General features: G+C 41.4%; 2 protein-coding genes and 1 pseudogene across 3 annotated transcripts; 1 reads left to right on the top strand and 2 right to left on the bottom strand.

The window, feature by feature from the left end:
- Window positions 1-516: 516 nt before the first annotated feature.
- LOC128093852 (mucin-19-like) lies at window positions 517-13,628 on the bottom strand. The gene is made up of 3 exons (XM_052711704.1): window positions 13,614-13,628; window positions 6,472-13,280; window positions 517-6,410 (listed from the first exon to the last, which is right to left on the bottom strand). The coding sequence occupies exons 1-2, from the start codon at window positions 13,626-13,628 to the stop codon at window positions 11,469-11,471; spliced, it is 1,827 nt and encodes a 608-aa protein (XP_052567664.1). The 3' UTR covers window positions 517-6,410; window positions 6,472-11,468.
- Window positions 13,629-13,763: 135 nt separating this feature from the next.
- Window positions 13,764-15,307, top strand: LOC120428474 (nucleosome assembly protein 1-like 1; annotated as a pseudogene).
- Window positions 15,308-17,902: 2,595 nt separating this feature from the next.
- On the bottom strand, window positions 17,903-22,502 carry LOC120428477 (uncharacterized). Of its 2 annotated transcripts, none has more exons than XM_052711043.1 (2): window positions 20,184-22,502; window positions 17,903-20,126 (listed from the first exon to the last, which is right to left on the bottom strand). In XM_052711043.1, the coding sequence occupies exon 1, from the start codon at window positions 22,237-22,239 to the stop codon at window positions 21,022-21,024; it is 1,218 nt and encodes a 405-aa protein (XP_052567003.1). In that variant the 5' UTR covers window positions 22,240-22,502; the 3' UTR covers window positions 17,903-20,126; window positions 20,184-21,021. The 2 variants fall into 2 exon arrangements, with proteins under 2 accessions (XP_052567003.1, XP_052567002.1); XM_052711042.1 differs by having other exon boundaries at window positions 17,904-20,105.

Raw genomic sequence — 22,502 nt, 5'->3', positions numbered from 1 at the left:
AGTCTGAAATATATTCTTAATACACTCAAACCCCGATGGTTTGACACCAACTGTTGTCAAACGAACGGGGTCACGTTTTAGTTTGACACCCCTTTTACACGGAGTTCACACACACTACTAAACGTGTGTTTTGATAGTGTGCGTGAGCGCCGTGTAAAAAGTGACAGTTCGTCACTTTTTAGTTTGACTTTGACCAACCAACGGGGTACAAACTAAAAAAGTGTCAAACGAAAAAGTGACCAACCACCGGGGGTTGAGTGTACTTTGTTAAGTAAATTATAAAATACATGTTTACATTTAACATTCATTCTGGGGCGCGCCTCCCTTGTCCAATTATTCTCACACACATTCTTACTTGCATACATGTTGTTTTGAAACATTTAATAATCACACCATCTTCATTTGCTTGTCGTTGAAATTTCGTTATTGTTCAGTCCGTTTGATTAGTGAACGGCCCGAGCGGTTTAGGCTTTCAGGATTTTTGTGATATTTACTTGCAAAGTCAAAACAGATCAGTAAACTTCACTTGTTTGTATATTACACTTTTTTTAAAAGATTACATTTTTTTGCGGTAACACTCTCAACTTTTACGCGCACGATCACATCACTCAACCTTTTGTTGCTAATTTCATTAGGGCCTTTGTCGAGCCAATTCTTCTCTCTCTTGAAGCCAGACTTGTCCTCCAGACCTCTTCGCCGAGCCATGCCAGACCCCGAACTCCTAAGTCCCGGGTGGACTCTTCACAGCGGCTAAGTCCCGGCGGACTCTTCACAGCGGCTAAGTCCCGGCGGACTCTTCACAGCGGCTAAGTCCCGGCGGACTCTTCACAGCGGCTAAGTCCCGGCGGACTGCGGCCTCCACCGCTAAGTCCGGCTGGACTGGGGCCTCTGCTACTGGTGGCTGCTGGCGGGTCTGGCTGGTCTGGGGCGTCTTCTGGAACTGGAACTGGACTGGAACAAGAACTGGAACTAACTGCAACTAACTGCCCTCCTCAAGAATTTTGGGGTTTTTATAGTCAGTCCCCGAAAACTCTACTAAATTTTGTTCTACTAAAAGTGGTCCGTTTCGATGAGAAGCATCATGAACCTCATGAATTAAATTATGCAGACCTCTGCAATTCTTCATGACTTTCCGTATGGTGTAGTGAGTACACCTCAAAATCGGAAGTCATGGGTTCGAACCATTGTCGTGAAACTTTAAATTATGTTATTGGAATATCAAAATTATGTTCCTCAAACATTCTCAAAATGTAAGTCAATAATGAGAAGGTCGAATTCTTCATTGAACAAACATGCCAATGAATTTGTTTAAGCCACACCCTCAATTTCCCCTGTGTAATAACATCGCACATTCATAATTGAAAGCTTAACCATTTTTTTGATTGCCTAACAATTGGCGAAATTTAATAAAGGGCTTTTCAGGTGAGGATGACTCATGATCCACACCTGTACATAAGCTTAATTATTTGTCGCGCAACGCGAGTCGACGGGTAAAATTATTTATGCTTGCGTAAGCGCGCATGGTCAGAAATGTGGTGAGGTTCGAAAATGGACAAATTTAATGATTTAAATTTGAGGTCGCTGCATTAGTTTTTATTTGTAGTTAAAAATTGCGTCATTGTTTTTCTAATACCCTGTTAACCCATTTTAGCTCAATTAAGTATGTTCCCAAAATTGCAACCCATCAGCTTCTTAATTGTTTTAACGTGTTTCATCACTGCTTCATTATTAGGTTTATATTTGATCATAATCGCTTCACGTGTTTTTCAAAAAAAATGTACTCAGTACTGGTATTTTTCTTATTCTGTTTCTTGTTTAAAACCCATCAATTCAATCATTTATAAAAATTATCTTTCATCCCCAATTCATAACATTCTTGTTTGCGCATTTTTTTTTTTGATAATTATCATTCATATTTTGTTCAACTCAACATCAATTCATTTATCATATCAAATCAATCATATATTCTTTTTTCATGTTTATTTTTCTATATAAAAAGATCGGTATTTGTAACACATTTGTTTGATTCATTTAGTTCTCATCAATCATATCAAATCAATAAGTTTTTTATTATTATTATTTTTTTGTTCAATATACATAAATAATCCCGTGTGTTAAAAATAAATATTTTCATTCATTGTAGTCTTTTGATATTAATCGTTTATGATACTATGTCATTCATTGCATAAATCGCTTATTTTTTTACTTTATTTTAATTGTACTGTAATTGTCATTTCAAAATATTTTTCTTGTATTGGAGCATTTGATTTTAAATTATGTTAAATGTATGTTAATACGGGTACATTGTGAACTATCATTAAGTGTTATGTTAATCATTATATTTTCTTAGTCTATTATTATGTACATCTTCAAATTTGTTTCCATTTTTAATAGTGGTCGTTTGATCGCTGTTAAATTTAACGATATCATAAGGGCCTCGCCACTTATTCTGTAACTTTTGACCAATTCCTGTCTGTACCATTTGTACCAAAACTCTATCTCCCCACATTGGTACCCAATCATTTGTCTTTTTGTCATAAATTTCCTTTCTCTTTTCTTTTGACAATATTAAGTTGTATCTAGCGGTTTCATGAGCATCCTTGAATATATCTTTCATTGAACAAATATAGTCGTCATAATTTAAATCTGAATCATTGATTTTATAAATTGTGCTTGGTATAGTAGCTTTTCTTCCATACAAAAGTTCATAGGGAGAATATCCAGTTGATGAATTTTCTGTAGTATTGTATTCAAACATAAAATATGGTATCAATTCATCCCAACATTGTGGATCTTTGCCAATAAAATTTCGTAAATAAATTTTTAACTCTCTATTTGATCTCTCTACTAAATTCGCTTGAGGATGATATGCACTTGTTACAATCTTTTTAATGTGTAATATTTTGCATGTGTGTTGCAATAATTTGCTTACAAAGTTTGTACCTCGATCGGTTACAACTTCTTTAGGAGCACCAAATTTACAAACAAAGTTTTCGACAAAAGTTCTAGCAACAGTAGTACTTTCTTGGTTTTTCATGGGAGCTACAATCAAAAATCTTGTCAAATCATCTTGTATCACAAGACCACAATTGTTTCCATTATTAGAAATTGGTAACATAACCACATCCATATAAATTTTATCAAAGGGTTCATACGATGTTGTCGTAATTTTCATTGGCATCTTATTTGCTGGCCATATTTTATTCTTTTGACAAGAATCACATTGCTTTACATAATTCAAAACATCTCTTCGCATATTTTCCCATGTAAATAGAGGACTCATTCTTTTAATCATTCGTTTACCTCCGACATGACCACTCAACGGTGCGTCGTGAAAATCTTTAAGCACTTGATCTCTGTCTTCTGGCTTTACATAAATTCGTTCATTTTCTGTTGCATATAGTGTAAATGACTTTGAAAGTTTCATTGCAAAAAATCGTAATAAGTTTAGTTCCAACTCTGTTTTAAATATTCTATGAGAAATAATTTGTATAACTGATGCATCTTTAGCAAAATCAGGATAATCTTTAAAGCTTTTAAATAAACCATCGAAAAATTCTTCATTTTTAACTGCTGAACGATATGTTCCATTCAAAATTAAACCCCAAATTTTCTCTTGCGGGAATACAAATATATTTTCATTGGTGTAATCCTTAATACCATGTGGAAGGGCAATATATTTACTCAATTCTTTGTGTACCGTAACACTATTTAATATCATAAATGTAGCTTTGGCTTGTTCAAATGGTATTATATTTTTAGAAAATTTTAAAACGTTAAAATCGATATCTGTATCTTGGAGATCCTTGTAGGTAAATGTTTTATCGTTGCTATCATCGTCATTATCTAAATTTATGTCAATTTGTTGAAGTCCATTCATATTATTATTCCAATTAGTTTTGTTTCTAGATAAATTCTGTCTATCTGAAGTATTTATTGAGTTTTGATTATCTGAAATATTTTGTCTATTTTGTTTTGCTTGTTGACGAGTTGTAATTGCTACTAATTTTGATGCTTGTTTATCCTCTGCATGATCTTCATCATTATTTAAACGTGAGAGAAAATCTGCAACCACATTTTCCTTTCCTTGCTTGTAACGAATTTCACATCCAATGCCTTGGATTTTCAAACGAAGCTTTGTCAACGTTGGTGAAGTTTCCTTCAAATGCCATAGAGCTACCAACGGTCTATGATCTGTGTAAACGATAAAATCTTGGTTATAAATAAAATGTTTGAAGTGGTCTACTGCCCAAACAATAGCAAGTAGTTCCTTTTCAATAGTAAAATAATTTCTCTCAGCCCCGATAAGCGCACGACTTGCGTAAGCGATGGGGTGATCATTTGACTTCTCATTAGTAAGAACTGCTCCGATAGCATAATCGCTAGCATCAGTTGTCAAAACAAATTTGTCATTGTAGTTCGGTCTAACTAAAACTGGTTCTGAAATTAAATAGTTTTTTAATTCTTCAAAAGCATTTTCGCATTCTTCTGTCCAAATAAATTTCACATTTTTCTTTAATAATGCATCAAGTGGCTTACGTTTATCTGCAATGTTTGGAATAAATTTTCCATAAAAATTAACAGTTCCCAAAAATGATCTCACATTTTTAATCGTCTGCGGCCTTTTCATGTTTTTGATTGTATCAATATTTTCACTAGTTGGTCGAATACCTTCTTCATTAATAATATGACCCAAATATCTGACTTCTTTGTGTAAAATTTTACATTTTGATGGTTCAACTTTTAAATTATGTTCATGCAATGCATTCAAAACTTTATATAAATTTTCATTGTGTTCTTCGATAGTTCTACCAAACACAATTATGTCATCCAAATATACAAACGCATTAACTGGTTGTATTTCGTAAATAAGTGTGAATGTAAATTTTTGAAATGTTGATGGACTATTTTTCAGTCCCATTGGCATTCTTAAAAATTCATAATGTCCTAGAAATGTTGAAAAAGCGGTTTTCGCAGCATCCTTTGGGTTAATTGGGATTTGATAAAATCCTGATTTCAAGTCAATAGTTGAGAAATATCTAGCATCTCCAATACTGTCCAAAATTTCGCTAATAAGCGGTATAGGGTACACAAATGGTTTAGTAATTGTATTTAGGTCTCGAAAATCCACTACAATTCTGTAGCGTTTGTTGCCTTCGGCGTCTAAGTCTTTCTTTGGGATGCATAATACCGGTGCATTCCACGGACTTTTACTTGGGCGTATTATCCCTAATTTTAGCATTTCTTCCACTTGTTCTTCTACGTGTTTCTTGGTAGCTTCAGGAAATCTATATTGTCTTTTGTTAATTGGAATTTCAGTTGTTGTCTCTATATCGTGCATGGTTAAATTTGTATAAGTCAACTCGACACCCTCTAAATCGAGGGGCGTGACATTGGCCTTAATGAATTAATTTTCGCGTTTAATATATTAAGGAATTAAATTTCTCGCGTCATTTGATATTTGACAGCACCACACCTGCTTTGAAAACCTTGATTTGCCTCGTGTCACTTTCGCTCGCACAACTGTCAAGTTTGTTTTGATTTAGGTTTAGAAAGAAGATACGTCGCGGGCTAGATTTTTTTTATGAAATACTTGGGATTTGAGGTTGTTGCCATAAATCTTTGGTATCGAAACTCAGCCAATGGAGAATTGCAGAGGCGGAGGCATCGGCTGAACGACTGGGAGGAGTGCACGAGGATTTGGTCCGAATGTAACAGAGGGAGGCGAGGTTGCAGCTGGAACTGATCGTGTTGACGACGCCGAGCATTCCAGACCCGCCGAGGTCGCAGTGTCCGACGCCACCTCCGGCGATGGGAGGTGTTTGCAGCAGCACCATAGGCGGGGAGCAAAGTAAGGAGGGGATTTTGAACGTTGGAAGATTGCTGATTAATTTTGTGTTTGTTTTAGGTGGTTTCTTTGTCGGTTTTCCGCCAAGCTTCCCGTTGTCTAATCCGGTTTAGATGCGCATCTGTTCGGTAGACGATTTCCTGGCATCAGCCGCCGTCGACGATTCCAGTGAACTTTTCTCCACCGTTTAAAATGATTCCCCCGTTGCCGCCGTTGCACCTGCTCCAGAACCAGCAACAGATGCAGCACCATCGTGGCAAGCTGAACCGATCCGTGGAGTACGAAGTGTACGCGAATCTGACGAGCGAACGTGACAAGCAGTGCCAGCTGGTGATTCAGCTGTCGCAGCAGAACAAGATCACACCTTACTAGAACGATTACTTTTTTGCGTGTTCCCCGCTCGGAACTTGCGTTGAATAGTGATTTTTATTTGCCCATTGTTATAAATAAATACAAGCTATTTTATACCTTAGTTTATATTTCAAAGCAAATTCATTCATAAATCGTGGACCGGCCTGATTTGGAACGTTTGTCTCTTTAACGCGACGTAGATGAAGGTGGCCTAAAAGAATGCAGCAGTTAATTTAATCATTGGAGTCCAACTAAATCAACTTTTATAATACCTTCTTGTTGAACTCGGACTCGCCACCGGGATGCACCTACAACTCCGAGATGGCCTGGCCAAATTCTACTCTCGAACGTATCGGGCTCGGTGGACGTTTTCGTATCGCTGATCGGGTACGATCCACACCGGCAACGTTAGCGGCTTTCAGCTCAATTGTCGGAATCTCCAGACGGAACTTGAACTTTTCGTTTCGACGCCGTTGTCGCAAAACGCCTGACTGCAACTGGGAGATGCACACCTGGCTCGGGAGGAGGCAGCACAGAACATCGTCCGGCGCGTTGGCGAGTTTGGGAGTAGATCGACCTCTTCCGTCGCAGTCATTTCATCGTCTACCCACTTGCATCGTTCCTGTATCCACCGTCAAATCCTCCGTTGGCCCGGTGATCATGCCAAAGTCGTTCTCCGGCTGACGGTAATCACGAAAACTCTGGGACCATCATCGTTAAAGGTTTGCCGACGGGAAGGCTGACACAACCACTTTCCGGAAACTCATTTTGTGGCAAATGATCCTGAAACGAGTAAGTACACAGAAAAATAGGAGCAAACCTGCCGGATTATGCCACGTTTCACCGAAGTTAGTGATACAATCACCTGCCGCAATCAAACGCTCACCTGGGGAAACAAATCCTACTGCAGGTGCTGCTGCTGATCCGGGTGTCTACTGCAAACGCCGTCGCGACTGTTAGCAACCATCTCGGTTGTAGTTATTCTTGCGATCGATGATGATGATGATCGCCGCTGCCTCCAATTTTGTAATAATTTAGAGTCTCCGCTGCCGGAATGTCCACCGGAATGTTCTCACGATGGACCACCACCAGGAGAAAACATTCCCGTAAGACCGACTTTTCGGCGCCAAACAAATTGCACCAAACACAACAACAACACTCGCAATGTCAAACTGTCAAATCAATGTGGTGGAAAAAGAGGTGGCGATGTTTTGATCGTAAACAAACGTTAATTTCTCGTTAATTAATTAATTTTGGCAGTTAATTAATTAAATAATTAATTTTTTTACTATTGTCGCGCCCCTCGCTCTAAATAAAATATTTCATTAAAATCATTCAAAATATTATTAATTTCTTGATTGATATCACCTTTCAAGTGGTCTGTTTTAACCAATTCATAAATTTTTCTCATTCTTTCGTTGCCTGTAAGTTTCTCATGCTTCATGTTTTCAATCACATCATAATCCCGATCATTTTCTAAATTCATCTCTTTTGGGTAATCTTGGTTATCATCATCAATTTCAATTTGATCGTCATAATACTCTTCAATGCACGGTTGGATTCTGCCATTGCAGCCATTGTCATTATCATAATTATTTCCATTATTTTCATCATAATTTGTATTAAAATTGTCATAACTATTTACTTTGTTTATATTTTCAATGTCATTGATTCTAAATAAATTGGTCATTTCATGATTATTATATTGCATATTATTTGTGTCAGGCGTTCGTAAAACTATGTTGTCGAAACTTTGACTAATATATAAGGTGTATTTCTTTAGAAAATGTGCTCCAAGAATTACATCATCAGCGAAATGCTTCAAAATGTAGAACTTTTCCTCGTATTTTGAATTTCCTATCAATAAAATCATATTTACAGATCCTACTGTATCTTCTGCTATTCCATGAACCCCTCTAATGGAAATTCTATCGTTGAAATCAATGTTAGTTAAACGCATATTACTAACCACATCCCATCTTACGAAATTGTTACATGATGCGGAGTCAATTATAAATTTGTGAAATTTTGTTGGCCTTGCCAAGGTAGCAATATTTGCATAAAATATTGAATCATTATTGAAATTGATTTTGTTTTGTTTTGTTTGGAGGGAAAAGCCCGTTTGAGTGGATCGCCAACCGATGGGTCCTTCTCAAATAGGCACAAAACCTCTTTTTTTTATTGTCAACAGATTTACAGTCCAAATGACAAAAAGGCTTTTACATAATTACTTAAACTAACCTATTAAGCTAACGAAAATTACATACAATATAAATAAATAAATAAATAAATAAATAAATAAGCTACAAGTGTAAACCTAAACTAGAGGGTTAAGGGGTCGGGGATTTTCTTCTCGGAGAAACGTCAAGAATTGAAGTTTTTGAACAGGACGAGACAAATTAAAATCGAAAGACGAGTAGCACCGATTGAAGACTCTGCACATGCTGGAGAATGGTTCATTGAAGGCATAATTGGTGCGAGCAAAGGGTAGGGTCAGAAAGGCAAATGAGCGAAGTGTTCGCCGGCGAATGTTGATGTTGAGTTGTCCGACCAAGTAAGGACAATCAATGTTGGATCTCAACAGATCAGAAACAAACACGGTTTTCGCTAAATCTCTCCTGACAGACAAAAAATCAAGATGAAGGAAATCACATCGACTGGCATAATCCAAAGATTGATTGGGAGAGTAGCGCAATGCGAATCGAGTGAATTTGCGTTGAACAGCTTCAATTCGATTTATCTCGTTAGCATAAAATGGCGCCCAGACGATAGAACCGTATTCCAAGGTGGATCTGACTAGTGAACAATATAAAGTTTTTAAACATTGAATATCTCGAAAGTACTTAGTCATTCTGAAGATCATACCGAGCAGTTTGGATGCCTTAGAAGTCATGTAAGCCACATGATCCTTAAATGAAAGTTCTGCGTCAAGCATGACACCCAAATCTTTGACACAACGATCACGTTTTAAAGAGTTTTCAAATAGTGTGTAGTCGAAGCAGACCGGCGACCTCTTCCGTGAAAACGTTATAACTGAACATTTAGTGGGGTTTAACACCATTTGGTTCAGCTGGCACCAATCGGAGAAAACTTTGATTTGCTGTTGAAGGAAGCGACAGTCTGAGGGTTTCTTGATGATAGTGAACAGTTTGAAATCGTCAGCATAAGAAAGTTTCGAGCACCGAAGTTGATAGTTGACATCGTTGATATAGAGCAGGAATATAAATGGACCTAAGTGGCTGCCCTGAGGTACCCCGGATGTCACAAGGAATGGCGATGAAAGGCAATCCGCGATTTTTACCTGCATCGATCTTCCGGTTAGGTAGGAGTAAACCCAGTCAATGAAAGTCCCGTGTAAGCCAATACGTCGAAGTTTTGCGATTGCGATTCGATGATCGATCTTGTCGAAAGCTGCAGAGAGGTCGGTGTAGACCGCATCGACCTGGTACCCACTTTGGATTGCTCGTTGTATTGTGGAAACATAAGTCACAAGGTTTGTGTTAGTTGACCGTTTGGGGAGAAATCCGTGCTGGTCGTAAGCAATGCCCGAAGAAAAGTTATGCAGAAAAAAGTTAAGCACGATAACCTCGAAAAGTTTAGACATTGCACAGAGGGCTGCAATTCCGCGGTAGTTGCAAATGTCTCGTTTACAGCCTTTTTTGAATATCGGGAAAACAAATGACTCCTTCCATCGGTCAGGAAACACCCCGGAGCTAAGAGACATGTTATAGATTTTTGTTAGAGGAAGGCAAATGCTGTTAGAACAACTTTTCAAGACAACCGAGGGGATACCATCAGGTCCGGCGGAGTGGGAGCATTTTAGCTTGGCACTTGCAGTTCTAAAGTCTTCGTGCGAGATGACAACGTTCGAAGGGATGGGTAGCGATTCTGGAACTCGAGCCGCAGCGTTGGATATTTCTTGTTCAGAAAGATTTTTATGGGTGAACACGCTAGAGAATTGGGCACGGAACGCATCACAAATTTCTCTCGTGTTTGTTGCATCGACGCCGTCACGAACCATGGAATTAGGAAGGCCGGACTCACACCGCTGTTTTTTCACGTAGTTCCAAAACCCTTTAGGATTTTTCTTCAGGTGTTTTTGAACTCTAATCTGATGCGCGAGAAACAATTTCTTGTTAAGGTGCTTGTACCGATTGTTTATGTTGTTGACCTGGAGACGGTAGAAGCTAGAATGGCACTTCGAGAAGCATTTCAACGCAGAACGTTTGGAGGATTTTAGTCGTTTGAGAGCAGGAGTGGACCATTCCGGAGTGACAGGTGGTTTCCGACACTTCTTGGGGACGAACTGATCAATAGCGTACAATAGAACGTGAGAAAAAACCTCCGCAGCAGAATGGACATTCCGTGATGCAAGCAGTTCCTCCCAATTCATGTTGTTCAGGAAGGTGTTCATTCCAATGTAGTCAGCTTTTTTGAAGTTGTAGTATACAGCAGTCTTACTATCGGCGAACTTACAGGGAGCGCTATCGAAAATACTCAGGTGCAACGGAGGATGATGCCGAACATCTTTTACCAGAGGTGCAGGCGCGCGGGAAACTCGGTAATATTCCGTAACATCGTTGCTGACAAAACAAAGATCAAGCAAAGCGTTGTTTTCGTTTGTGATTTCACTAATTTGAGCAAGATTTGCCAGATGGTGGTCGTCCAAAAAGCGCGCTGTCACTGTGCTAACGGTAGACCTGCTAACGTCGACGAAAAGGGAACCATCTTTGTCGGAAATCCATTTGAGGCAGCTGAGATTAAAGTCGCCCAGGACGCAGATACTGTCATTAGCTTTCAATTTAGATACGACCCACAAGAGGGACTGGGTATAACGCTCGACAAGCTCAGAATCGTTGACACGGTCCGGTGGAAGATAAACGACGCAAATGTGAACGGATTTTTCAGTTAAAGGGAGAATTACCCAGACGAGTTCGACTTCGGAGGTGTCGGGGACCTTCATTTCACGTGGTTTAAGTTCTTTGCGTACAGCAAGAAGAACACCGCCCCCGCTGGATTTCGAACTAGTAGAACTTGACCTATCCTTCCGGTAAACTTCGTAAGTGTCATCAAATAGCTGGCTGGATAGGGTATGAGACTGTAACCAAGTTTCGGTAAAGGCATAAAGGTCATAAGAAGCATCGGAGCACGCGAGCTTGTATTCAGCTAAGGAACTATTCAGGCCGCCAAGATTTTGGTAGTAAACAGAAAGAATGTCTCGTCTGGTATTCGATGTTACGGAAGCGAGAGCTGAGCAGGGCTTTGATTGCTATGAACGACGCCTTGAAGTGAACGAATCGACGCTAACAAAGTCGGGCCAGAATGCTGAGTTGGTAATAACATTGGTAAAAGCTACAACATCGGGCACGGTAACTTTGAACGACACGAATGTTAGTGGTCGAGAGTCTGAACGAGACTCAGAAGTCAGTCGTTGACAGTTAAAGTTATCATAGCTCCAGCCGGTACGGCTTTGGATGTAATTAGCGATTTGCTCGGCCGTTGTTGCGGGGTCAAACGGTTTAACATAGAAATGCTTGCAGGTAAAAGCCGGGGCAGTTTGCTGAAGAGGAGGAGCCAAATTGTGTTGAACTAATGGTGGTTGTAGGAAGGGCTGTAAGTGGGGCTGTAGCTGCTTCCGGTTCCGGGGACGAGCAGCTTTTTGTTGTGGCACAGATTGTGGATTGTTGTTGATTGGTTGCACTCTAGTGTTGGCAGCAAGCGAAAATGCCGTACTACTGTTGGCTGCGGGAAGATGGAACCCAGCCAATGTTGATTGTGATGTTTGGAAGGCATTGTGAGCTTGTGGTTGTCCAGACGCTGATCGAGAGCTGCCAGATTGCCGGTTGGTAGTGGATCCGAAACGAAAAACTGGAACGGTTGGGAATCCAAATGAGGGGGCGGCAGCACCTGAGGCTTCGGCCGGACATATACCCGAACGAGCATTACCTGCACGGAAGGTTAAAGGTGCGGAGGGCGCGACTAGGTTCGGCGTCGGTAATCCAGGTAGGGTAGTGACAGTTGCGGCGCTGGATGAGCAGCGGGTCCCGAAAGCACCGGGTTGCGTCGAATAGTTTGCTGGAACGTTTTGGAAACCGAATGAGGGGGCGGCAGCACCTGCGGCTTCGGCCGGACATATACCCGAACGAGAATTACCTGCACGGAAGGTTAAAGGTGCGGAGGGCGCGACTATGTTCGGCGTCGGTAATCCAGGTAGGGTGGTGATAGTTGCGGCGCTGGATGAGCAGCGGGTCCCGAAAGCACCGGGTTGCGTCGAATAGTTTGCTGGAACGTTTTGGAAACCGAATGAGGGGGCGGCAGCACCTGCGGCTTCGGCCGGACATATACCCGAACGAGCATTACCTGCACGGAAGGTTAAAGATGCGGAGGGCGCGACTAGGTTCGGCGTCGGTAATCCAGGTAGGGTAGTGACAGTTGCGGCGCTGGATGAGCAGCGGGTCCCGAAAGCACCGGGTTGCGTCGAATAGTTTGCTGCACGGAAGGTTAAAGGTGCGGAGGGCGCGACTAGGTTCGGCGTCGGTAATCCAGGTAGGGTGGTGATAGTTGCGGCGCTGGATGAGCAGCGGGTCCCGAAAGCACCGGGTTGCGTCGAATAGTTTGCTGGAACGTTTTGGAAACCGAATGAGGGGGCGGCAGCACCTGAGGCTTCGGCCGGACATATACCCGAACGAGAATTACCTGCACGGAAGGTTAAAGATGCGGAGGGCGCGACTAGGTTCGACGTCGGTAATCCAGGTAGGGTGGTGACAGTTGCGGCGCTGGATGAGCAGCGGGTCCCGAAAGCACCGGGGTGCGTCGAATAGTTTGCTGGAACTGATTGCGTCGAGTGGTTTGCTGATCGGAAGGTTGAAGATGCGGCATGCCTGGCTCGTTTAGACGTTGGTTGTAAGAAGGAGTTTGGTGTCTCACCAGACAAATGGCTAGCATCGGCTTCGAGAGATGAAGGTGTGTTCGATGCTGGGGGAGGTGCGGAATTTCCTTGAGGCAGTGCGGTATCTTGTCCAGCTTCGGCTGGACATATACAATTTGTGCAATGGAACGCCCGACGGCCAGTTTCCCAAAACTGCCGCTAGGTGCGCCTTTGTTGTACGCTAAATCCCCCTGGTGTCATTTGCGTAGAACTAGATTTTATAAAATAGATGCCGCCACTATCACGTAAACACTGACCGTGCCAGGTAGTGACTTGAAACTTTAAAAAAAATTTAAAAATATTAATTTTTCACTCTAATATTCAAACTAACGAAGGCAAAGTTAGTTATTATGTTACTAAAATCAGCTCCGTATATTTACATTACATTATATTAAAAATTTTTGATTCTGCCTCAAATTTTGTTATTTTCCGTTTCGTACAGACTTGCAATACAGAACGGTAGACCTTGTTTATGTTTTTGTTAACGTTTTTGCGATTCATTTTAAATTTTACTTTTTGTGGTGCAGCTGAACCTGTGTCCCCTCGAGTGCGTTGCAATAAATTCCGGGTTCGCCCTGCAACTAGTTCCGTCCGTTTATGGGCAAAATTTTTCGCGTGTAGCAACAAGCCGGAAGAATACCTGGAACTAAGAATGCCGCAAAGGCCGTGAAGTCGGCGTCGGACGGAGACGACCAGGTTCCGGGCTTTTAGTACGACCCGGCGTACTTAAGTTCTGCATCGCGCTGGATGACGGAGAAGGCCCTGCCGGAGAATATCCAGCACGCGTTGAAGCACTTTCAGAAGAAGCACCTCAAGGAGGCCAAGTTCTTCGAGTAGGTTTACGCCTTGGAGTGCAAAATTTAATACCATGAGCTGTACCAGCCTCTGGAGGACCAGGAAGCCGGAAGCGGTCATCATCGGGAGCCGAAGTTGGTGATGGGTGAGGTCGAGTGGAAGGAAGAGTCCGAGGACGAGGTTGACGCCGAAGTGATGAAACGCTTCAAGCGGATGGCCTTCAAGTATAAGAACCAGTACTCGAAGATCATTAAGGGCGACATTCCGGCGTTCTGGTTTACGGAGTTCTAGAATACTTGGACCGTGGTCGACATGTTCCAGCCGCACGACGTACCGGTTCTGGCCCACTTGACCAATGTGGACGTCATCGAGTTTCACTTTTTGCCCTACTTCCGTAACCGTCCTTACATAACAACACTTTATGCGTTGCACCGTCGACCAAGATGATCCCTTCAACTTTGAGCCCGGAGATTTTCAAGTGCACTAGCTGCACGACCCAGTGAATCCCGTCTAAAAACGCGCTCAAACAGCGAGGGTCATCCGCACCCTGACGAAGATGCTGCCGAACGCCTCGTTCTTCAACCCACTCAGGTGCAGGAGGACGAGAAGAACGTCGAAGACGAGACGGAGATGCTGATTACGTCGGACTTTGAGATTGGACACTTCCTGCGCGTCCGCATCATCCCGAAAGCCACCCTGTACTACAACGACGAGGTGATAGACGAGGACGACGACGGCAAGGAGGATGAGGACGAGCGGACCGGAAATACCGCGGCGCCAAGAAAAATGACGGCCAAAATCCGGCCGAGTGCCAGCCAGACAATGAGGTGGATTGAATCGACGGAAAAAAACGCTTCGCTGCTTGTTCCTGTTCCATCAAAACCTAGCCAGATTTTTTGGATCTAGCCTCGCATTTTTTGGAAACGGCTTATGTACTCACCCACAACATTCAGTCTACCAGAGAAGATTGCGATAAGATGAAAAAGAACGGGCCTCCGATTCCAACCTGAGTTGGCTAGAAGAAGCAAAAGGCCAAGGGACCGTACCATGTCCGGATCTCCTGGAACCGGTAACATTTTGTTCGCGTTGTTCAATCAAACGTCGGCAACGCAACGATCCAATGCATTTTCGGGAATTTAAAATATATAGCAAATAGCAACAGAATTTAAAAATATATAGCAAATAGCAACATCAAAATAGCAAATCAGTGAAATAGGATACGAAACTGTCAGAAAAAAAGCAAAACCGCAAATCAGTAAAATAGCAAAATTACAAAAAAGTTAAATAAGGAAAAAAAACAAAATAGCTATTAAATTTAAAAAATAGCAAGATAGCAAAATAGCCAAATAGCAAAATACGAAATTGAAAACAAGATCAAAATACATAAAAAACAGTAAAACAGCCAAATAACATCCAGTAAAATAGCAAAATGGCAATAGCAAAAAAGAAATAAAAAGCAAAATGGCAAAATAGCACAGTTAAAAAATAGCAGGTAACAAAATACAAAAAAATAGATAAAAAATAAAAAAAAACAAGAGAATAGCCAATTTGCAAACCAATAAAATAGCAAAATGGCGAAATAGAAAAATGGCAATAAAAATACACTGAAACCCCTGGTTGTTTGACTTTGTCAAACCAACGAGGTACAAACTGAAAAAGTGACCAACCACCGGGGGTTGAGTGTAATAGCAAAATGTCAAAATAGCAAAATTAAACAATAGCAAGTAGCAAAATACCAAAATGGAAAAAGGCTAAATTTAAAAAAAAGCAAAATAGCCAAATAGCAAAAAAGCAAGGGAGCGTTCTTTCATTAAGTAACGCAGTGGGAGGAAGGGGGGGGGGGGGGGTGCCCAGTTAAAAAGCAGCCCAGTTACCGAACAACTACTGTAGCAAAAAAAAGCAAAGCAATCCACTTTAACGACCCCCGGGGGTTTTGTGGGTGGTCTCTGTTGCAAGTTTCTGCTCATTTCTAGGCGTCCGAAGGTTATGTGTGGTGAATTACCCAAAACCTCTTTTACGCAAATGGACCGACGTTTTACTTTCCCATCCGATATCAAACCCGCGCCAACTTAGGGATCGGCAACCGAACCGCTAACCACCGCGCCACGAGGCCCTCTAACTACTATAGAGCAGTTCTCTCAGATTTCAGTCATTCGATTTTTTTTTGTGTTTTTTAATCCGACTGAAACTTTTTTGGTGCCTTCGGTATGCCCAAAGAAGCCATTTTGCATCATTAGTTTGTTCATATAATTTTCCATACAAATTTGGCGGCTGTCCATACAAATTCAAAAATCTGTATCTTTTGAAGGAATTTTTTGATCGATTTGGTGTCTTAGGCAAAGTTGTAGGTATTGATATGGACTACACTGAAAAAAAATGATACACGGTAATTTTTGATTAACTTTTTATCACTAAAACTTGATTTGCAAAAAACACTATTTTTTTTTTATTTTTTTGATATGTTTTAGAGGACATAAAATGCCAACTTTTCAGAAATTTCCAGAATGGGCAAAAAATCTATGAGCGAGTTATGATTTTTTTAATTAATACTGATTTTTTAAAAAATCGAAATATTGGTCGCAAAATTTTATCAACTTCATTTTTCGATGTAAAATCAAATTTTCAATCAAAAAGTACATCAGTGAAATTTTGATAAAGTGCACCGTTTTCAAGTTATAGCCATTTTTAGGTAACTTTTTAAAAAAGTCGCAGTTTTTCATTTTTTTAAATTAGTGCACATGTTTGCCAACTTTTGAAAAAAAATATTTTGGAAAGCTGAGAAAATTCTCTATATTTTATTGTCCGTTTATCTCGAAGGTACACGCCGCGCGGCATTTCAGAATGTGCCGCAGACACTGTTGCCAGCGATTTTCTGCACTTTTGGTGTAATAAAAAACATTTCCGGCAACAATGCCATGCAATTCGAAGAAGAAGATCAACAAAAACAAAATGCACAGTATGGGATTTGACAGCGCGCATTTGCCGAAAGTGCGGCGTGTCGTTTCGAAGCTGGTATGCCGCGTGTCTTTTTCGGGAATACGCGCAATACTTCTTCGGACTTTGGAAAATTGATTTATCAATTTCACTGAAGTACTTTTTGATTGAAAATTTGATTTTACATCGAAAAATTAAGTTGAAAATGTTTTGCGACCAATATTTCGATTTTTTGAAAAAATCAGTATTGATTAAAAAAAATCATAACTCGCTCAAAGATTTTTTGCACAACCTCGAAATTTCTGATATGTTGTCATTTTATGTCCTCTAAAACATATCAAAAAATGAAAAAAATTAAAAATAGTGTTTTTTTGCAAATCAAGTTTTAGTGATAAAAAGTTAAATAAAAAATCACCAAATTTTTTTTACCGTGTATCATTTTTTTCAGTGTAGTCCGTATCCATACCTACAACTTTGCCGAAGACACCAAATCGATCAAAAAATTCCTTCAAAAGATACAGATTTTTGAATTTTCATACATTATTTTTGTATGGACAGCTGCCAAATTTGTATGGAAAATGATATGGACAAACTGATGATGCAAAATGGCTTCTTTGGGCATACCGAAGGCACCAAAAAAGTTTCAGACGGATTAAAAAATACAAAAATTAAAATTGAAGAAAAAAGACCGATTTCGTAGAGAATTGCTCTGATGCTACAGCTAAATTTAGAAAAAAAGCTAGGTAGCAAGTATAAGGCCAACTTAAAAAAAAAACAAAATAGCATATTTTCAAAAGTTCATGTCGCCCCCCACCACTCGAAAAATCAGGGGACAAATTTTTTTTTCAATAAATTTGAAAATTAGACTTGCGATGAACTGAAAACTATTTAAAATTGCATTTCGCATAGTTGATAACCACTTTAAGCATGATTATAAAATTAAAAAAAAAAGTTTAAAATATTGTGTGTTGTGTGTGTTTTTTTTGTGCAAAAAATATTTTTTTCGTCAAAACTTAAGTTTTGTGAAAACTAATGATAGCAAAACAACTGTGGGGGAGAGTGGGGAGACTAGATCCCCGGGGAAACTTGATCCCTAGCCTGTATCTCGTCAGCATGCGGGTAAACAAATTAGTTTTGTTCTAGAAAGTTGTCGAAATTGACTCAAACTCATTGTGAAAAACAAAGAAAAAAATAAAAATGTTCGAAATGAGTTACACAAATTTTTCTAAAAAGTGCTGCCAAAAATCTCCAAGAGATCTTTTTTCTTTGTTTTGATATACAGTTCAAATTTATAAAAAAAAAATGTGTTATACATGAATTGTTTGATAAACTTATCAACTACAAAACCCTCACGCATTTGACGTTAAAATTATTGTCATTCTATTTTTACAACCAATTGTTTAAAAAGTGCAATTAGGGAGACTTTATCCATGCATTTTAACAGTTAATGGAATTAGCCTCAAACTTAATTAATTGGTTTGTTATTTCGTACATGGTTTCCTTTAGTATAGCTGTAGGTGACTTAGTACAATTTGAACCATTTTTCAAATATTTTGTTTGAACAAGTTACCAGCTAGATTTAACATGCTCAATGTTTTTAAATATTTTACATACTTAACTTGTTATATTTTAAACAAAAACGTTTAGGCTTTATGTTCTTATTCATCCATTTTGCTTAACATTTCTTCAACATTTTGAAAAGGGGATCAAGTTACCCCTAACATTTCGAAAAAGCCGGTTAAAAATATATTTTTTGAAACGTTTGACATGACTCGAAGAGATCATATGATTAAATAACTTTATTAGCCAAAAATAGTTGAATGTTTTAGCTTTCAATTCATGCAAAAAGTTAATAGTTTTGTGAGAAATTAAAAGAGTTATGTGCGATACAAAAAAGGGGATCAAGTCTCCCCACTCACCCTTTGTTGTAAATATGGCAAGTATTTAATTTCAATTTTTATCTTTTTGCCCCCCCCCCTTTCTTCGCCTTTGGCCAGAGGCAAGGGACATTAACTGTAAAGAATATTTGCAACGGCCTAATTAAAGAATATAAAAAATAAAAATACTAATGAGCGAGTTGTGGCGCTTTAACCACGCCAACAATGTCCCGAGCATTTGTGGAAATACAATGTCCCATCCCTGAGGGACCTGGAGCACCAGAACTTCTTAGCATAGTGCCAACACTGAAAGATTTTCTTCAGGAGTGAGGCCAATATTTTGGAATGTCTAAGCAGGCTAAATGGAGCACCCGCCGTCGAACAGTTTGTGTTTTTTCTACAATGTATTTATTATGGAGCGAGGTGTCAAAACTGCTCTCGACGGCGAGTGCTCCGTTCCCCGGGGGAGGGGTTCCCGAACGTGTTCTCGATCAACTGCGAAATGTCAAGGCATGAAAAGGATAAGCTGTCCGTCGACTTCGGCCCGAAATTACGCAATCTCGGGAATGATCTACCGGACGTGCTCATGGGCCCTTCCGGGAACCGAACCAGGGGTGGCTTGCGTTGATGGTAGATCTTCAAATACATATCAAAGAACTTTTTCTCGGTTCAAAACTTCGCATCGCAACCACTCCGCCGTGTAGTTGGCGGAAGCCGGATCGTGTACCGCCGCCACGTCCTGCTCGAGCCGTTCTTCGAGTCGTACATCTGGTCACACGAGGCGATCGCGAATGGCCGCCGAGGGGAAACATCTCACGCACTGTGGACGCTTGAAGCTCTTCTACTCGATCGGATACACCGCCTTGGTGTTCTTCCGGATCATCAACAGGTGACGGAACGTTTCGGAACAAGAGCGGCACTGATATAAGCAGTTGTCCAGCCGGATGTAGTTGTGCTCCTCTTCGGGAGAGTCATGCTCGTTGTTCCAGCAAAGTATCGTAACGTCGTACTCATACTTGTAGCGGTTCATCGGGCTTCCCTCCGACGCCATCGATCCCGGACGTTCGGCCTTCATCTTCATGGCAGCAGCGAATGCAGCCAGGTTGGAAGGATCCATCAACCTGCAATTTTTTTTTCTTTAGTTTCAATTTACACCTCAATCCCCACCAACTAAACTTACCTGTACATCTCCTAGATAATCATCCGCGCCGTTCTCCATCTGGGCCAGTAGCAGGTCTCCTTCCGGAATCTATATAACCATACTCGTCCTTCCGCCCGTTTCCTGATCATGTCTTACAGTTGGCTAGAGATTAGCCGCAAATCGCGACCGACACCTTAGTTCATGAATGAAGGTCTGGCAGTGAGCAGCATCCTGAAAATCGTTCAAATGTAACTAAATATTTACAAAAATAAATCAAGAGAGAGAGAGAGAGAAACTCTTCCAACTCACAGCGAATCGTCGTCGCTGTCGCTCGGTACTTCCGGCACAACGCCGCTGTCATCTTCCAGGCTAGTTCCGCCGCCGTGCTTCTCAAATGCAGCTCTATCTCGGCTTCGTCCTCCTGCAGCAGCTCGGTCAGTACTTCGACGATATTGCGCGATTCCTGCAGCATCTGTTTAGACGTGCTGAGTTCCTTCTTGAGCGACGAAAGCTGCTCATACAGGTCCATGTTCTCCGAGAGGGATTCCTGGAGGGCGGCGCGTCGCTTCTCGGCCAGCACCTCCCAGTACTGCTGGCTGGGACCTTCGGCCGAGGTAAGGTCCTCCTCGGTGATGGTAGGTTTCGAGCCGAACGCCTTCTCCGGTGATGTCTGGCTCGACTGGGACCGCCTTCAAGGCCAACAGCCACCGCCTCCACCTCGGAAGTCAATTTTCACGCACCTTCATCACCAGGAAACAAACAAACCGGCACATCGTGGACCGTACATCGATTTCGACGCGAACCTTTCCGGAAAGGATTTAACCGGCGTTTAATATTTATGACGTTCCGACGACGATTCCGCGATTAAACAAAAAAAACATGGTTTGACATTTCGAGCTGGCAGTTCTCGCTGTCAAAACCGAGGCGAGAAAGAGAAAAACGATCATGGCGGCCGCTGTCACGCTGGTAGTAAGCGATTCAAAAAATGTATGGGGGAAATCAATTTAAATTCAATATTTCCCAAATTAAAGACCGGTTAGGGATGAAATTTGACCTGGTGAAAGCTAATTTTTTTTTGAACCAGCAGGTCAAATTTTGTCATCCTGCGATTCGTAGTTGCTGAGATATTCACAAAAAAGAAAAATTCTCAGAACAAATTTGAATTTCTTACCACCAAACGAACAGCGCCATCTATGAGAAATTTTGGCCCGTCGGGTAATCCATTACCTGTGACAAAATGTTGAACTGCAGGCAAAGGTGCACAGGATGAGATTCCACCATCAGCGGAAGCAGCGGGCAGAACAGATTCGGCTTCCAGTGGATGCTCGGCGCTGGTCTGTAGATAGCTCGCAGGGCTTGTCGAAACATCCATAGCGAGCTCGATGGTAGGTGAATTCGGAGTGGTGGAGGTCGTTTGAGTCGGTGGGTCGTAAGTGGTGGAGGTCGTTTGGGTCGGTGGGTCGTAAGATCGACGAATCACATTGCCGTTGTCGTCGAATTGAACATAGTACTGGTGAAATTCGGAATAACTTATTTGTGGTGCAGTATCACGTCCTGCTTCGGCTGGACATATACTTGTTGTGTAATTACCCGTGGAAACCGAAGGTTCTTCAACCACAGGGTCGGTAGCTTGAACAGGGAGTTCAGGTTCAGGTTGAACGGGGGGAGCAGCGAGCGGAGGTACTGCACTTCGGGCTGGCTGTTCAGGAAGCTCGGTAGGTGAGGTTACACCAGCAACTACAGAAGCGAAGGTAGGAGTGGGAAGGTCGGCAAGATCTTCAGCGGCAGGAGATGGGCTGTGCTGGAGGTTCCTTTTACGCTTCGAAGGGCATTCTTGAACAGCATCGTCGTCACCGGCAGCAACTTCGTCGTCTACATCAACGCTGCCCTCGCTGAGTTTGCGTTTCCCATTTGCGTCAGCAGCTGATTCGACGGCCTTATCGCCAACCGAACGAATAGAGAGATCCAGGGCAGCAGTGTTGTGTAAGTCACCATGGCAGGCTTCCAGAGTAGCGTACGATAGCTGGTTCAGCTTGGAGATGTTTCCAATCATGTTGTAGCAAGTTTCGATTTTCGACTCGAGGTTGGTTTCCACACGTCTCAGGAGAATGCGGGTGGCCTCAACTGTTTCACAAATATATCCCACCTTGCGGTGAAGCCGAAACAGAGAGTTGTTCTTGCAATTTTCACAGAACCAAAACATTCCTGGGTTGTCTCTCAGCGCTGAAGAGCCGGCAGCTGTGAGTCCAATACACTTCCAGTGGAAGCTTTTGTCGCAACCGCCGTAGCACTGAATGAGTTTGTTGTTGTGCCTCACGCCAGGGTTACTGCAGACATCGGCCGCGCAAAGCTGCGGACGCGTCATGTTTGTCTGTATCGCCGAGCCCAAGGCTGGCAGCCAGATGATAAAGTAGCCAAGCGATATGTGACGAGCAGGACAGAAGGTAACAATAGCAGAAATTTCTCCAAAATAAACTTAACTAAATTAACTTAATTGTCACTAATTAGTAAAAACTTCACTTCGCCGAGACGGACTAGAGCGCGATAGTCGCGATGAATCACGACGCGGGTGAAAATGATCGGTTTAAAACACGAAAAAGTACTTCGAAAGTGTTAGCTATATTGACA

The sequence above is a fragment of the Culex pipiens genome, chromosome 1 (assembly GCF_016801865.2).
Source record: "Culex pipiens pallens isolate TS chromosome 1, TS_CPP_V2, whole genome shotgun sequence".
Lineage (NCBI taxonomy): Eukaryota > Metazoa > Arthropoda > Insecta > Diptera > Culicidae > Culex > Culex pipiens.
Note: the sequence above shows the minus strand (reverse complement) of the source record. Positions and strands in the feature narration are given on the sequence as shown.